Genomic DNA, 17,939 nt, shown 5'->3' on the forward strand with positions numbered 1-17,939 from the left:
TTTGTACATCTGAAATGATTTCAAAATACAAAGTTATAAAAAGGGGGCAATCTTTTAGAAGAGATGAATATTGACCTTTATTTCTTAGTGTTCTATTCTTTAGGGACAAATAGATTTTGGATGACTCTACAGAAAAGTAAAAAGCTTCCATATGAGAATTACAAGCTCATACAATATGCCTCGTATTATATCCCTCTCAGCCAGTAAAAATTATACTGCCCTCTCACCCTTCTCTTTAGGCTTAGGAATAACTAGGAAAGGTAAGAAAAATCACTCCTCCTCATTAGCCATCTCTTTCCATCACCTTTAAACTCCCAGATCAAATTTAATAGCCTTCATAGAGCTCTTTCATACCATTCTAAGTAGAAATGTTCTAGTAACACTCTAAATTCCTACAGTGATCTTCACTTGGAAATCTAGAAGTACACTAGTTACTATCTTATGACATCTATTATACTGAACTCTCCAATTATAACTTCAACCTTTTATTCTTTAACTACACTATAAGCCAAAAACAAAGACCTTGGCTTACATTTCTTTGCATGCCTCAGAGGACACAATAAAGCAATCAATATTTGCTGCTTTTACTTCAAGAATACCACCCTACATCTTTATTGTACTTTACTTTTCTAGGAAACTCATTCTATATAACTTACAAAACAACTATGTGACTCATGCATTATAATCTCCATTTTACAAGAAAGGAAACTAAGGATGAGAGTTAAGTTGTTCGAAGTCACGGACAGAGTGTGCATCAAAGCTCACATTAGAATCTGAGTCCTTCCTTCTGTGTATTGAGTCATATGACTGAAGGTAACCATGTCACTGAAAGTAGCACAGGTATGTAAGGGATAGAAAAGAGAGCACCATCTTTACCAAGCAGTTTTAAAATACAAAGCCCAAATGCACTGCTTAGAACAATTTACTAGTCTGTCTGCCTTCTCAACTCTGCAGGAAACTAATCAATACATGTGGAGCTGAAATCATGCGTCTCCACAGGTAAAAAACACTTATAGGTTATAGGGAAGAAACCCTGCGTAGGATTGTCAGTCCATTGCTTCATTTCTTAGGATCCATACTCTTTTGCCATCCAATTAATTCTAAAGGCATTCACTCTGCAACCAGCACCCACCTTGTTCTTAGGGCTTACCTCTTGCTCTGCAATCCTTAATGCATTGTCCTGCCGGGCATCTTTGTCAGTTCTAGAGCTGGCGAGGGACTGAATTCGTTTGACCACCCTCTGTTCACACTCCTCCAGGCGTAGCCGGATATTCTTCAGCTCTGAAATGTACATCTTGGCCACAGTCTCCTCTTTGTCTTCTGTGAATGCACAAGCACAGAACACCACTAAGCTCCACAACAGATTAGCAAACCTGAGGAAAGCAGAGCTATCCTCAGACAGAGGGCATTACTGGCTCTAGAGACCTGATATCCCACTGATGAAATGATGATTTTAAATTTTACGCAGTATATACCCATCTTTGAGAATCCACACATGTTATATTCATAAGAAAATGTGATAGGTTGATTAGCAATAACAAGTGAAATATCAAAACTTCTTCTTCCGCTATGTAACTTTGAGAATTCATCTCTACAAGTTTTTCTTTACTTCAAATTTTTTAGCAACACAAAAGGAAAAAGGTGGCAATGTTACTTTCTAGTTTATATGAAGGGTCTTGCAGCACCCTCAGGGCTCTCACTCCACTATTCTCTTTCCCTCTTCCCAATGCACACACCATTCTCCATGGACTTCACCAGGTGCTGGAAGTGGGCTTTACAGGCTTCCACCTCCTCTTCCAAGCGCAAGCGATCAGCCACTGAGAAGAGCACAGAGTCACGACTATCTTGCAGAAAGTCTTCATAGTGGGCTTGGAGGTTCTTCATAACCTGGTGGCACTCCCCTGACGCAAAGGATCGAAGCTAGAGAGAAAAAGCCAGAAGAAATTGCAATAGAATGGTAACATAGCACTTTCTTTCTTCCTCCTTTTTACTGAAGTCTAACATACATACAAAACAGTGCACAAACTATAATTGTAGACATGTTGATTTTCATATACTGAACTCATTCATTTAATTAGCATTCAGATCACAAAACAGAACATTACCAGCACCCCAAAAGCACCCTTTGTGGCCCCCTGGACATAACTCTTAATATGTGTTATTTCACCGGTATTCACCTACTATTAATACATACTGTTATGCAAAAGAGATGCTTGTCCTACAGTGACAAAAAGCCTGAAACACCTTCTCTTCTTGCCAAGGAGACCAAGGATATTACTTATTTTGATTAGGAATTTTCTTTACCATTCAAACTGCTGTTTCTATTTTGTAAAACCCTCAGGTCCCTAACTCCGAAATAGTATCTGACTCCACTTTACTGTATGTGGGTGGGAAGTCTCAAAGTAATGAAAAAAGCTCCTTTTGTAAAACGCTTACCAATAGGTTGTGAGCCTGGAATAAACTTTTCACAATTACCTTTTCTAGGTTCCAGGTCTGTACAAGGTCAAGGTCCTTCCGAAGATAGTTCCAGGAGATAAGGCTTTTGGTGTTAACGTGTAGCTGGTGCCAAAGGGCCATCACCTTCTGATAAGATTGCTCCACCCTAGAAACAACACAGAACTTGACTATACCTTTTGTAAGATTTGAGCTTCTAAGGAAAAATGTGATTGCCTTAGCAGAACTGAGCTTGTATGTTGAGCAGAGAAAGGCAGTAAGTCAAATACCAGTAACAAAAGAATCATTAGACTAAAAATTAATCAAGATCTTCAATTTGAATTTACTATAGTATTACGTATATTATGTTAGCACACATTTAGCAACCTCATAAATATAACCTGAATATAATATTAATACGATTATGAGAAGCTAAAGAGAAGAAATAACCAGGGAGAGCAATAACAAAGAATAAATAAAATAACTCCATTTGGAATTGCTGGAAAATGATGATATTCATGCTTAAAAAGTGGTTTGTTATGTTCTATATATTTCAAAAATGCTAAATTGTTTAAAAGTTAATAGCAACTTAAGAAGTTCATCTGGTATAGAAAAGGATACTAGAGTAGGAAGGGTTTTAGAAGATTTTTTCTTAAGCATTCCATGCCTAATTCAATCTCAACTTCTAGAAGACTTATAAACACACAAACACATAGACATACTCACAAACACACCAAGTTACTCTGAATTTCTTTAAGTTGAGAAGAAAATGTGACATATAAAGAATAGGATAGAAAACAAGAAGCCAAGACATTAGTTAAATAAGAGATGTTAAGCCCATTAATTTATCTTTCTCCTTTCCAAAAATCCCACTAAAATTTCAGTAAAGTTGAAATAAGTTCAGGAAATCTCAAAAGAAGAATGAAAATATAAAGAAATAAAAAATAGAAAATTAGAGTAATATTAGAAATTCAGTTCAGGGGGTGAACATTTGAAAAATATGAATTCTTAAAAGAACAGAAAACCACAGAGAACAAAATAATCCAAGAAAAATTTCCCCAGATCCGAAAGATGAAGTTTCCAGTGTGCAATCATTAGCACAATGAATGCAAAAAGACTCAGCCAAAGGTCTCTTTCAAAGATTAGAGACAAAAAGAAGAGTTTAAAAACTTCCAGGGAAATAAAGATTTCATTCAAAAGGTAAAAATACCAAACTGTTCTCTATCATAGCAACGGTGGAAGATACACAATTCCAAGCCTTCATCAAAACCAATAGTACCACTCACTATAATAGTTGAATTTTACTGTTATGTAAACCTAAAAGAATTTAAAAAGGATAAAGAATGAAAATGACACTGTACATTTCAATGAGAAATCCTGGAAGCTAGAAAGCAATAGAACAATGATGTCAAGGTTCAGAGTGAAAGTAATTTCCAAAAGACTTGTGTATCTGGCCAATTAATCATGAAGGGAGAAGAAAGACATTTTCAGAGATGAGAGGTCTCAAAAAATTTACCTCTCATGCAACCTTTTCAGTAAGGTACTGGAGAGTGTGATCCAACAAACCAGGGGAAAAACTAATAAGACTTGGAATCTAGGAATCAGTGGGTTCAACAGAGAAGAGAGGTGAAGTGAATCCCCAAGGTGAAGATGAAGTGAAATGCCAGAGAGGCAGTACTGAATTAGGCCTATAGGACAGGTCCAAACTGGAAAAGAAAGATAGAATGGTCCAGAAGAGATGTTTCCAAGAGAAAATACAAAACAAAATTACCTATGGTATTTGACCATATTGAAAAGCCTATAACAGTAAAGCAGGAGAGTTCTGAGGATAAATTCATTATATGCAAATAGACAATTAACCAAACTAAAAAACAAAATACCTACCTACTCCGAGGTAATAAAAAGTTACATAAGAATGTAAATAAAATTTATTCATATATATATTCACTTACCAACTCATTCATTCTTTTCAATTAAAAACCATTTATTGAGTACCTATTATGTACCGGCAATGGTTCTAGGTGAAGATACAGAGGTAAACAAAATAGATAAAATCTCTAATATGAGGAGAGTAGCAATAAACAAATGCATATTAAATGTTCTAAAGAAAAATAAAGATGAGTAAAGGAGATAGTGACAGGCAGTGAGTGGGAGTTACAGGTAGTGAGTGGAGATGGCAGTCCATGAGGGTGATAAGATGAACTGAATGAAGGGAGGGAGTAAATGATGTAAATATCTGAAGCAAGCAGGAGGTGCAAAGGCTCTAAGGTGAGAACACGCTTGCTGTGCATGAGAAACAGGAAAAAAACCAGAGTGACTGCAGCTGAGTACAGCAAGGGGCATGGCAGAGGATGAGCTCAGAGAGGTTAGGCACAACCGTCTCACAATAACCCCCTAGAGCACTATGTGGCTCAGCTTTAAACAATTTAGTGTAAGAACCAAACAAAAAATATCAATTTAACCAAAAATTGTGATGTAACTACATTTGGAAGATGAGTGAAGAAGAAGTATATGCATGGGCATATGTGTGTATATGGAAAGCTAAATGTTAATTTTCTAGAGTAAGAAGTTAATAAGATAATTTCCAAAGCTGAAAAACAAATCAGGAAATAGAAAAAAATCACATTTGGAAATCTGGAGTTAAAACCCAGTAAAATCTGCTAAAAGAGTTAGATATAGTTGACTCTGGGAAGTAGAGCTTTGGAGTGGGAGACACAGAGGTAGATTGCTAGTTTCTACTATCATAAACTTTGAAGTATAATCCAACTTTCTAAAATATGTACATATATTACTTTAGTGAAATAAAATTAGCTGTCATTACAAAAATCAATCTTCTGAGAGTAAACTGTTCATAAGCAAGAATTCCTTAAAAATGAAATATACTGAATATACTTCAACTGAATAAAAATATTTATTGAAGATCTACTATGTGGCTGGTAGTATGAGATTTGATATCCCTAAAGGGAAGTCTTTCCCAGAAGAAACCTGACAACTTAGTTGCTCTGTTCAGGGAGATCACAAAGGCAGGTTCATCCCTCCTTCAGTTCAACCAGGCCAACAGCAGAGGCCGCAGTACTGGGGCAGTTGAGCAAAGTTACCTGCTGGCCATCTCAACAGCATCCTTATTGGGTGGGGGGATGAGGAAGCAGACTGATGGCACCATTGCCTCATTCCCTGTGGGGCTGATCACTTTCCACTTGGTCCGATGGGAATTATCTTCCAGCACACACTCATCATTCTTGCCAATAGTGATCTGAAGAAACAAATTCATAAGTTATTGCTAGTGGATAAATCAACAACTCATTACTACTTGGTGCGTAATCCCAAGGCTATGAAACTCTTAAGACAAAAATTTGCTTAAGATCTGCTATCATTTCGTGAGGGCTCCTGATTTTGACAAAAGATAACGGGTATAAATTCACAACACGGGAAAAATTGTGACATCAAATAAATCAAGGAAACAAGTGTTTATTAAATCAAGGAAACAGTGTTACATGCCAAGTAACTTGGTAAATGAAAGTTATAAGGAGACTATAAGACTCTGAAGAGCAATCTCTGCCCCAGAACTATTAGAATAAAAATTAATGGGACACGAATAATCAAAAAAACATTGCTTTTATGATAGTTTCTCCTCCTCCCTTCCTATTATCCCACCCAAACTCCTGAAAATGTTTAAGTATTTTGGAATCATCAAGTCTTTCTCTTGAGAGACAAGTGACCAACATTATTATCTCTATTTTATAGACAGAAATACTGAGATACAGAAAAATGCAATCCGATTCTTTTATTCATTCATTCTTTTGTATAACAAATATTTCCTGTGTGCTTACTATATGCTAGGACACTAGAGATAAAAATGGTACAATGGTAAGCAAACATGGTCTATATTCCACATATTCTTGTGTGGTATGTAGTTACAATATTGTGTGACAAATGTAGTTTACCAGGAGACAATGGAAAGGAAATGACCCAGTCTTGGCTACAGAGGTAAAGACAGATTATTCAGGACCTTAAAGGCACATTAAGGAGTTTACACTTTCTCGCAAGAGCATGAGAAATTGTTGTGTGACTTAAGCAGAGGAGTATCATTTTTAAAAAAAGATCATGCATGGTGGTAGGGTATAGGATGTATTGAATGGGGAGGCTGATACAATAATCCAAGTAGAAGAAACTTATGATCTAACTTAAGGTAGTAGCAGCAGGGATAGAAAGAAGTACATTTAAGGGATCTTTAAAAATTAGTATTGACTTAGTGGTCCTACTAGCTCTGGGGGATATGGCCAGGGGTATCTCCTAGGTGCTACAAAATACCATCTCTGTCAGCACTTAGGCAACTGGGTAGATGACAATGCCAATCACTGAGGCAGAAAGCAGCTCAAGATTATAAAATTGAGGCTTTTTTTTTAATAATAGGAGAGATTTAAGCATGTTTAAATTCTGAGTTTAGGGCTGGGCGCAGTGGCTCATGCCTCTAATCCTAGCACTCTGGGAGGCTGAGGCGGGTGGATCATTTGAGCTCAGGAGTTCGAGACCAGCCTGAGCAAGAGCGAGACCTCGTCTCTACTAAAAAAATAGAAAGAAATTAGCTAGACAACTAAAAATATATATAGAAAAAGTTAGGTGGGCATGGTGGCGCATGCCTGTAGTCCCAGCTACTCAGGAGGCTGAGGCAGTAGGATTGCTTGAGCCCAGGAGTTTGAGGTTGCTGTGAGCTAGGCTGATGCCACGGCATTCTAGCCCGGGCAACAGAGTGATACTCTGTCTCAAAAAATAAATTAATTAATTAATTCTGATTTTAAAAACTTTATAATTCGATCTTTCTTTATCATCATAACCCTAACTGAAGGCTTTCCTTCTCTGTTTCTTCCCTCAGGAGCCTGCAGGTACCTTTTTACCTCCTCACCTCGATCTGCCGGTAGTCACAGATGGCCTTAACAGAAATGGTGCTCTTTAGCACATGGTCAGGACTACGTGGTTTTAACTGAACGATGGTTTTTGATCTCCCAACAAGACTGGCAACGGAACTCTTGGACTGTATAAGCTGCTCCTTTTCATCCTATAAAATGAGAAGAAAAACAAAAAGACATTAATATTGCTGCTCAGGATGACTAAGTCAACAAAGAAAACTGAGGGCTCCACTCCCTCAGAGAATGTCATTTCTCAGTTAAGTAGGGATCGTTAGTGGAGCCATCTTAACAAGGACAAAGAAAAAAAGAGAGAATGTTTCTGTCTTCTATCAAGTGCTTTTATACTCAAAATTTGCAGCTTTCTCCCTGTGCCCTTTTCAATGAACCATAAAGCCACATGCAAAAAACAAAACAAAAACAAAAACAAACTTCGAGCTGCCAAATACAGCTATATAGCTAAGAAAGGACTTCCCCAAATATAGTTCAGAGAACATGAAAGTTCAAAACAATAATAATAACAACCATATTATTATTATTATTATTCAATTTCTCACTGGTAGAAACCAGTTCTTCCCTTTCTGCTTAGGAGAAGCTAGAGTTAATAGTTATTTAAAAATTTTTAAATAATTATATCTCCCAAGCTCCACTCCAAATATTTTACTTTCCTAAATTGAGTTAAGCTTTCTAGAGAAAGATCTTAGCTCTTCAACCAACAATGCTATTGGTGAAGGCATCATGATAAATGACTTAGGGTTTATCTTTTAGTATCTTGTGCTATATTCACGTAAATTTGATTGGTTTGAAAGAAGTATCATGCAAAATTAAAACTCTCAAATCTCTGAAAACCCAACAATCTTAAAAACCAATGAGCTCTTGACAACAAAATTGGTAGCAATCTACTACCAATTCCATTAGCAAGTAAAAGATAACCTTTCTCTGTTAACCAGGATGTTTTAAGCCCATTTTGAGGTATAAAAGTCCCCAGAAGGGGGACAGGCATAGATGTGATGAGAGTAAAGAGTTAATAATGTGAGGAAATGCCATTAAAGAATTAAGAATATGCATGTAAAGAAAAAGAAATGCTTAAACAAACTACCTGTGCCTGTCCCCGGGAGCATGATTGGAAGAAATACAACTTTAACTTATTAGTTAAGAAAGAGGAATGGAATATATCAGGGAGACAGCCACACTTCCATACTTGAAAGCTGGTCTACCTATTTCAGTTTCCTTGCAATAAAGATGTCAATTTCTGTCTAACCCACAGCCAAACATCTCAAACTCCAGAGACCAAGTGCTCAGCGTGGTAAAAGTTCTGAAAAGAACCAGAAGCCAGGACAGATGCTCCCGAACCTGACGGACAAGCTGAGGACAAGCTGAGGATCAGACCCAGGTGACTCCATGCCCCGATGATGCCGCCAACCCGACGCCCCTGACCTGGAGAGGAGGGAACAGAGCAGCGACCCTCGAGAAGAGAAGATGTGACAACAACTGCACAGGAGTTACCCTATGACAGAAGGTACTCTGCGGGAGGGAGGAGATAATAGCCAAGGATTATATTCCTCCTGCATACTTGTAGTACCTCCAAGAGAGACATTTTAGAGACAACATCTGAAAAAGTAGGTTTTTATTCTTCATTTCAAATTAATTAAATTAACAGACTATTTGCCTAGGTGAATGTAAACCCATTCATAGGTTTACAATACCTGAAGGTGCGAAAAAAAAAATCAACTAATGTTCACAAATGCCTAAATCTCACCCACCAAAAAAATAAACTGTTTTGGGTTATTCTGGTTCTCTTACTCAGAATTTTCTATGGAAATGTGAGACTCCCCTAGCTTCTCACACAGGAAAAGTAATATTCCTATTGCATATACACTTCTATCTTAATCTGAGATGTAGCTTGAGCCCTGTCTTACCAACTCTGGAATACACATTTAATAAATGTAAGCAGCCCTGCTGCTAATTCTGTCTCCAGCACTGCTGAAGGAATAATTCACTGGAGAAAATGAATATAAAATCAATTTGGGTTAAATACTGAATGCAAAACTATTTTTTAAAAGTTAATGTTGCCACATAAATAAACTGAACAAATATTACATTATATCTAAATAAGATTTTAATGTTGGCCTTAATCAAAATCAATTTTCTAATACCTCATCATTACCAAAAGAAAATTACCAAAAAGGAAAAGTTTGGCTCAGGTCTATTGCATGTTTTAACTATTTTTGGCGTAAGAGAGCAAAAAAGAATTTGGTATCAGCTAATCCCATTTAACCCTATTTTTCATGCTCTTCACCTCATCCTTGGCTCTAACTATTGCATTAAAATAGGAACAATGCAAAGAAAGTACGATGAACATTAAGTGGCTCAGTGGGAGATGACTAGGCCTTTACTTCTATAACATACCCAAAGAAACCTTATTAGCAACTTCTTTAAGGAAAGAAAAGGAAAAAAGGAAAGGGACAGCACAAAATTGATTAAACTCTATTTGAATGTGAGCCGAACTTTATCACAACAATGACCCATTGCCCTGGAGCTTTCAAGGATATAAACAGCAGCAGCTGACATGGTTTACTCTGTTTCTCAGAAGTAATCATCCCCAGTGATACAACACCCACCATGGAGTCCTGGAGCAGGTCCTCAAGGCGGGATAAGCTGGTGTTGTGGTCACAGGAATACTTTCGTTTGATGGAGTCTTGGAGGTTCCTCAAGAATGACTCCAGGTCTCGTGCGTCACTGAAGAACTGCGGGAATACAAGAGAAGGATGCCATGTGCTCGATACGTCTGAACACCAAGATGTAAACGAAAAAATCAATCTTACTGTGCAGAGCTGAGCAAAGCTGATTACACTCTAGTGGATTAGTGATAGTTCATCACAAAGGCCACAGCAGTATAAATGGAAGGGCTTAGAAAGCGATGCCAGTAAAATACTAGTGATGACTACCACAAAGCCTACTATAAACCCCACAGAAAAGTTAGCCTGCTTCACCGCTCAGAAACTACTGCTCTTTCTTTCTCACTTCTGGCTAGTGACAGCACATGGCCATGAGGTACGTTTCATGAAAAGTCTATAGTTTGAGTGATCAAATGTTTTAATTCATTGATATGATTACAAAATAATCAGGAAGATTATTTAAGGCAAAAACAGACACAATAGCTTTTTTCCTCTTTCCACTCTCACCTGAAAATAAGCAGTATATTCTTTCACGCTGTGACAGATTGAAAAAAGAAAAAAAGGCCCTAATGTTTTACAGAGGTGGAGTCTATTTCTCCTCCCCATGAAGCTGGGCATGGCCACATGACTTGCTTTGACCAAAGGCATATTAATAAGTGTTACAGAAGCATAAAAAAGCACTTGTGGCTACTCAGGAGGCTGAGTCGGGAAGATTGCTTGAGCCTAGGAGTTGGAGGTTGCAGAGAGCTATGATGACGCCACTGCACCCTTGCCCAGAGTGACAGAGCAAGACCCTGTCTCAAAAAAAACAAAAAAGCACTGTGCACTGGAACTTGCTCTCTCTTGCTATGGAACACAGCCACTTTGTGAAGAAGGCTGTTGGATGCTAGAGACATGTGGCCTTAGACCCCATCACTCCAGCCAACTGTCAGACAGGTGAGTGATGCCATTTGGGACCAGCCAGCCCTCTAGCCTGTTTGCCAGCTGCCTGCAGCCATGAGTAAGGCAGGCAAGATGAGAAAAACCACTCAGCAGAGCCCAGCCCAAATTGCTAACCCACAGAATCAAGAGCCAACTAAATGATTGTTGTTTTAAGCAAGTAAGTTTTGGGGTGATGGTTTATATAGTAAAAGGTAACTGATACAGGTGTATCTTTAACCTCACTTTCACCATACGTATGTACACACAAATAGACCTGCACACACACAAACACAAAGCCCATCATACCTGAAAGTAAGCAGTATTTTCTTTCACGTGCTGCTCAACACACAAGCACAGCTGCTTCATCCACTGCAATTGGGACTGGACGGCAGCACTGTAAGCCTGCAACAACCAAGCACACAGACAGAAGAGCAGCAGGTTAACAGACCCAATATATATGTGTGACAATCGCCTCCAAAGTAGAACTCTGCTAAAGGTTGAAGAGCCGACAGAAGAGATGTGGAAATACTTGACTGGCATCTGCTCAACGCTTCCTGTGAGTAAGAGGCTTGCATTTTATCCAACATGGTTTTTAAGAAGGTGTATAGAAAAGCCTCTTCCACACTCAGTTGCAACCAAATGATCTGGCAAACAAAACCCAGGGACAGATGAATCCCTCCTGGATTCCTTCACTGTTCCTCTTCTCTGGGCAAAGGCACCACACCAAGAGGCAAGATCTGTCTGGACAGTAGTTTGAAGAAATATAGTTCAAGTCACTTTTCCTCCTAAAGCTAGGAGTATTTCTTCTATTGTTTCTCTTAATAGTCTCCTTAGACTGCTAAAACTGACTGTAGGCTTTTGAGGGCTATAGGAACAGTCTGGGATGAAAGGGAAAGACGAATGATCCCTGACACTTCCTCCAGGTCTTTCAGTAGAACAAACCCTCTAATTTGAATACTTTTAAAATAATAACATCTGAGCATTTGACCTTCACACGTTCTCAAGTCACATACCTCCACAGTCTGCTTGGCTGGGTGGTTCTCAAGTGACAGAAGTTCTGCTGTATCTTGTAGAGACCGAAATACATCCTGTTTCCCCTCCAGTTCCATTGTCAATTCCTGAAAATTGAATTCAATTTTATGGAATAAGCACTATTAAGGGAGGGGCAGCAATAAAGAAAAAGCTGGGTTCTCTGCTCTACTTTAAGGGCCTACAACACAGGATTGGTGCCAAAATGAGATGTACAAACAGTACATGCCAGAGGACTGAAGGGCAAAAATGTTGGAATTATTGGAAAATGATTCACAAAGGACACAGGACTTGAGCCAGACCTGAGTAAAGTGGGGAAACAGAAAATGAGTACTGGAGCAGAGAAAGGAGATAACTTGGCTGGAGTGGATAGTTCATGTCAGCACCCACGCCAGTACATGACACATCAGCAGATAGAGTATCAGTGACTGGCTGGTTTTGCTCAGACTATTTCCTCAGCCTACAATGCTCTCCTCTAACTCTAAAGGACCTAATTTAAATGCCAGCGATTCTGTGAAGCTGGGTTCTGATGTTTACTATCAGGTGTATCCCTTCTCCTTGACGCTTTCAGAGTACTTTCTCTATCATAGCCTAATTTCAGTTTTCATACACACTGTTTATTTTATTATAGTATCCATTCTTTCTTCTTGACTTAAGAAAAATCATATGCCACTCTGCAATCAGGAGAAGCCTACATATTTAAAGAATCCTAAATTAATAGAATTAAAGTATCTAGCCAGGCGTGGTGGTGTATGTTTATAATCCCAGCTACTCAGGAGGCTGAGGCAGGAGGATCGCTTGAACCCAGGACTTTGAGGCCAGCCTGGGCAATATAGTGAGACTCCATCTTTAAACAAAGAAAGGAAAAAGAATAAACAAGAACAAAAAGAATTAAAGTATTTAAAATGTTAGTAAAAAAGCTCCCTCTTTGCATAGTTTACAAAATCTTTAAAATCCTCTGAATGTGGAAATACTAAAAATAGCAGAAAATAATCCTACTTGTCTACATCTTTCATTGAAAAGAATAAAAAGCATTGTCCCATTGTCCAGTGCTGAATTTCCCTTCCCATTTTACAGATGAAGAGATTGAAACAAAAAAATTATTAAATAAGAAGAATTTACAAATTTGTGGGAAGCAAAGGGTATACGCCAATTCAACAATACTATACTAAGCACTCTGCCTAGATTAGCTTAGTAAATCTTACTCAATCTTTTATACAACCCTTTGAAGTGGTGCTATTATCCCATTTTACAGAGGTCCAGAGAGATTAAATGACTTGGCCAAGGTCACAGAACTAGTTAGTAGAAGAAGAAGAATTTGAACTTATGGCATTTAGATGCTCATCCAAAAAATAAAATAAAAAAGAAAAAAGAATAGAAAAGAATTTGAACTTAGATATCTCTCACTCCAAAGCCTAAAACCTATACTCTTAACCACAAAGCTGTATTGCTTCTGAAATGACTCAACTTGCATATTGCTGCTCTATTCACCGGAGACATTGCCTTTCTAAATGCATTCTAAATAAATTAATTCTCGGGCTATACTGCCCCGGTCCATGTACACTTCTCACATTCACAGATGCATTGAGTAGGGTCTTCCAGGCACCCAAGCTTTCAGCAGACTAGCCCCTCTGTCTCCTTCTGCTGCTACTAAATAAATATGACAGGCCTGCTGTGCTAGACTCACAGAGAAGTAATTTCTCTTGGCTGAGATATTGGGATTGTTGTCACTCCAGTCATATGCTAGTTCCTCCTCCTCCTTCTCATTCAACCAGATCAACTCAGCTGTAGCTCTGAAGACAAATTTATGCAGGCTCTGAAGGTGGCGCATCCGGAAGCTAGAAGTTTCCTAGGCAAAGCAAGGATTACATAGTTAGACTGCCAGCCTTTGTATCTGCAGAAGATAGCACATTTGACATCAAAGGAAAGAATAACTCAGGAAATGTATTTAATCTTTCTTTTTAATCTCTGGGTTCTTCTCCATGGATTCAAGTTTCATACGAGTTTGATATAAGATTCCCAGAACTCTTGTCAATCCTAGGGAGAAGACAGAACTCATAAGACCTTTGTGGGGCTCCCTGGATAAAGAATCATCCTAGGCCTGTCCTACTCTTCACAATCTTGAAAGACAGGAATGAAAAACAACAGATAGGAGGGGAGTTCCTCTCTACCAATCTCAAACTTTTATAATAGTTTTGGTGTCTCCAAGCCATACGGCCACCAGTTTGGTGAAGCACGCTAGCTAGGATAGGTTCTACTTATTTAAAACTTGCCAGAGCAGTGGTTTCTGACCCATTAAGAAAGTTGAGAAAATGTTATAATACATATGAACAACTGCACAGTAAATGATTTCCTAATAATTAGAAAAACAAAATAGGGCCAAACAATGTGTTTTCTGAATTAGGGAACAGAGCTGTCTAGAAGGAATTAGACTCTCCATGAGCAGACTCACAAGAGAGTCAATCAAAACTCACCTTCAATTTACAATACTGTGTCTCCAGCTTTCCAAGAGTTTCAACATAACTGGTATGGAAATTTTGGGACATCTTTCCCTGATAAGAAATGAAATAAAAATACATTAGAGAAAGAGTAAGTAAACTATATGTTATGGTTTCAACTACATAAATATTATGTCTGTGCACAGATAATGATTGGTTTCTTTACGGAAACAGAGGCTTAGATAATGAATCTCTGGGTCAAATTTTACAGTTTGGTGCAACAATGTAAGTAGGCAAGAGTCCAGCAGGGTAACTACAACCAAAAGACCCTCATTATCCTGTCTTTCCAGCAATTCTGGGAGGCTTCTAAGCAAAACCTACACTTGATAATTCTCAGACTACTTAATTGCTTTTTTGAGGGTAGAGTTGAAATAAAAAGTGGGAAGATAGAATAATAAGTGAGGGAGAGGTGAGACTAAATGAATAATTTTCTACACGCCAGCTCTCTACTGCAGGCAATTGGGGAAGTGAAAAGAGCATGAATTTTCGGAAGCACAGGGCCTGAGTTTGGACACTGCATCTGCTACTTATTAATTCTGACCTTAGCTTCCAGTATCACTTTTCTTTTTAGTAAAAAGGGATGAATAAAAATATCTTTCTCACAAGTTTATTTTAAAGATTAACAGAGGCACTTCATGTGAAGAGGAAATTTGTCATAAAGTGCTATTCTGCATTATCATTATTTTCCAGGGCCCCCTTCTCCTTAGAGACATCTCTATTGTATCATCGTGCTATTATTCGTTCCACCCCAGTCCCTCCCATAATGTGGATGCTGAAGGCTACGGACCTCATACAACCTGGCCTCCTTGACACTTGCACCCAGTTCTTCTACGCTGGTGTGGATGTGCTGCTGTGTTTCCAGCTGCAACTCCACACTAGGAAGGTCATTGCCCCACTCTGCTCGCTCTAGTTTCATCTGAAAAAGAAAAAAATATGTATGTAATAATTTACTGCTGAGTTGGCAGGAAAAGAAAATGGTTAGAATCAATGTTTGAACGGGAAGATTAGGGGTAGCAGATAGAGCAAAGGACACCTAAACCACCTCCGTCGATCTACAGCCTCTTATAGGAAAATATGCCATAAGCACCCCTAAGGAGCTGAAGAGCAACCCCACCAACTACAGCAACAGAGGCAGCCTTTTGCTGCTGTATTATTCCTAAATTAATCAATCAGAAAGGGTTCTTCACAGGCTTAAAATGCTTAACTTTACAGTTTAGGCATTTCCCTTCACGGGATCTCTTCATTTCACAATCAGAACTGACATAAGACAGAAATAACCTAAAAATATTTAGTTTTATTAATGGCATTAACTATTAGCCAATGGAAGATAATTTTAAAGCAGCTTGATTTTGGACATTTTTAGTTATTGGGATATGGGGAATTTATTACCTGGGAATGAGAAGAATTTAATATAAAACAAAAGGGTTAAAAGGATAAAGACAATTTCAAATTTGAACCATTATCCTAGAATACATGTAAGTAGTACACCTTCGAATTATGGAACCAAGCAGCCTTGCTTTAAGAATTAAGACAAACAACAAAAAAATGAAGAATAAACTCCTCTGCCAATAAGGAAATTTCAGAAAAGATAAGATTTATAGACTCTGTAATTTTTCCCACAAGCTCTCACTCAGAGTGCAGTTAGCTAAAGGGAACAGATTCCTAAAGGGCTTCAAATATAATAGAAAAGCATATGCTATTCAGTGTGGGATTATAAGGAATCTGAGCTGACTTTATCCTTCTAAGATTTAAGGAGAAGGGGGCTTGGGTCCCAGGCACCATCAATAGAGCAACCTGGTTCTTTTAAACAAGCTACTGGATGCAATAAACATTAGTGCACTGCATAAGCCTTTTGGACATATACGTACCTGCATCTCTTCCACCCAAGACAGTAGTTCATATACAAATCGGAGATTGCCTTCATCTTCAGAAGAGGAGATGGACACAAGTTCAGCCCGTGTCATGGGCTTTCGGAACCAGGAGGTAGAAGAAGAATGGGTTGCCTTGGTCAGGGGTTCTGCTTTCACATGAGTAGTGGTTAAAGTAGAGGGTGGAACCAATTCAAGTGAAGTGAAGTGGCCCTTCCGGTACAGGTTTGTACACTCTAGACGCAAGGTGACCAGCTCATCCTGCAGACGCATGACCCTGAAATGGAAGAAGAGAAAGAAGAAAGTGACTTAAATCTATAGCATACTTTTTAAAATAAAATAATCCTATTCATTTGACAAGAATGTGATAAAAATAAAAATGAGATCATATCATGAAAGTGTTTTGCAAAAAAAAAAAATTGTTATATGAATACAAGGTGATATTATTAACATCTTCATCTAGTTCGGAGTCGTCCTTGAGGCAAATGCCAAATTACAGTATTAATTGGAGGGAAGCAAACCAAAATACCTACTTACGGAGTTTTATTCTTGGCTCTGTACAGACTAGTCAAGTGACTGTGACTAGACAATCCTCATCCCCTCTGTGGGTCTGTTTTCTCAGCTATAAAATGAGTACACTGGATTACCAATGTTTCTAAACCTGATGTGCTGTCACACCCCTGCAGGTGACTCTGAAATATGTGGGGATGTTATAAGATGCCACAGTTATTGGGAGAATCCTACAGGTGCTTACTAGGAGGGGCCTGCGATAAGAGGAAACTGTCCTCCATTATGAGAACTTTCCTACCCCAAATACCTATAGTATCCCCATTGAGACACTGACCTCTAAGGTCCAAGTTATAAGCCTGAGTCTTGATCCATGATCCATGGATCCATGATCTTACTGCAAGCCCTCCGTTTGAGACCCTGGTTTCTCACCTAAAAGCCAGCTCTTCTAGTTGGTAGTAATTCTCATCCCGTAGGATCTGGAGATCCACTTGCAGCTGCCTGATGAGACCTTCACACTCCTGAATGTACATGATAACATCTGACTCGCATTGTACAGGTTGTCCTGATTCCAGGTGAGCAGCATCCTGAGATAAAAAGAAAGAATAAGAGTGGGAAAACTTCTATTCACTAGGATAGAGGGAGCCAAGGGGCCCACTGCAGTTCCAAAAAAAGGGAAATGACACAGCTGGATTCTTCAAATTGACTATTGACCTCGACCATTAGAGCAGAGGGTGAGAAGTGGAAAACATGTGACATAAGAAATGGGACAAAACAGAGACTTACAGCCTGCAGTGTATTCTTAGCTAGTGTTAGTTTTTCTTCACAGTTCAAAGCACCATTCTGGATTTTGTTTGCAATCTGCAGCAGCAATTCTAGCCTAAAATAAGATAAAAACCACAATCAAGTGCAAGGCCCAAAGCAGCCCAGTGAGTAATGTCAGATCACCTTGAGGCTCCGGACCCACCTCTCTACAGCTGGCCTAAGTGATTTCTCTCGCTCCAGCATCTCAATGATGAGCTTTCCCCACTCTTCTTCCACATCATTAGGGTGATAACCTTGAGGCAGTTTAATTCGGCCAAATTCAATCCACACCTGAAA

The 17,939-nt window shown here is 38.6% G+C and overlaps 1 protein-coding gene across 1 annotated transcript in view; it reads right to left on the reverse strand.

Moving 5' to 3' along the window:
* Positions 1-17,939, reverse strand: part of MACF1 (microtubule-actin crosslinking factor 1) — a 215,682-nt gene that overhangs the window by 144,909 nt on the left and 52,834 nt on the right. The window contains exons 11-25 of the mRNA XM_012646667.1: positions 17,806-17,933; positions 17,625-17,718; positions 17,271-17,425; positions 16,332-16,608; positions 15,251-15,379; positions 14,440-14,517; positions 13,653-13,814; positions 11,950-12,054; positions 11,243-11,338; positions 9,959-10,084; positions 7,337-7,489; positions 5,532-5,686; positions 2,476-2,602; positions 1,737-1,920; positions 1,151-1,320 (exon numbers count right to left, since the gene is read on the reverse strand). Coding sequence (XP_012502121.1) covers positions 1,151-1,320; positions 1,737-1,920; positions 2,476-2,602; positions 5,532-5,686; positions 7,337-7,489; positions 9,959-10,084; positions 11,243-11,338; positions 11,950-12,054; positions 13,653-13,814; positions 14,440-14,517; positions 15,251-15,379; positions 16,332-16,608; positions 17,271-17,425; positions 17,625-17,718; positions 17,806-17,933 — 2,139 coding nt within the window. The remainder of the gene's footprint in view (positions 1-1,150; positions 1,321-1,736; positions 1,921-2,475; positions 2,603-5,531; positions 5,687-7,336; positions 7,490-9,958; positions 10,085-11,242; positions 11,339-11,949; positions 12,055-13,652; positions 13,815-14,439; positions 14,518-15,250; positions 15,380-16,331; positions 16,609-17,270; positions 17,426-17,624; positions 17,719-17,805; positions 17,934-17,939) is intronic.

The sequence above is a fragment of the Propithecus coquereli genome, unplaced genomic scaffold (assembly GCF_000956105.1).
Source record: "Propithecus coquereli isolate 6110/MARCELLA unplaced genomic scaffold, Pcoq_1.0 Scaffold249, whole genome shotgun sequence".
Lineage (NCBI taxonomy): Eukaryota > Metazoa > Chordata > Mammalia > Primates > Indriidae > Propithecus > Propithecus coquereli.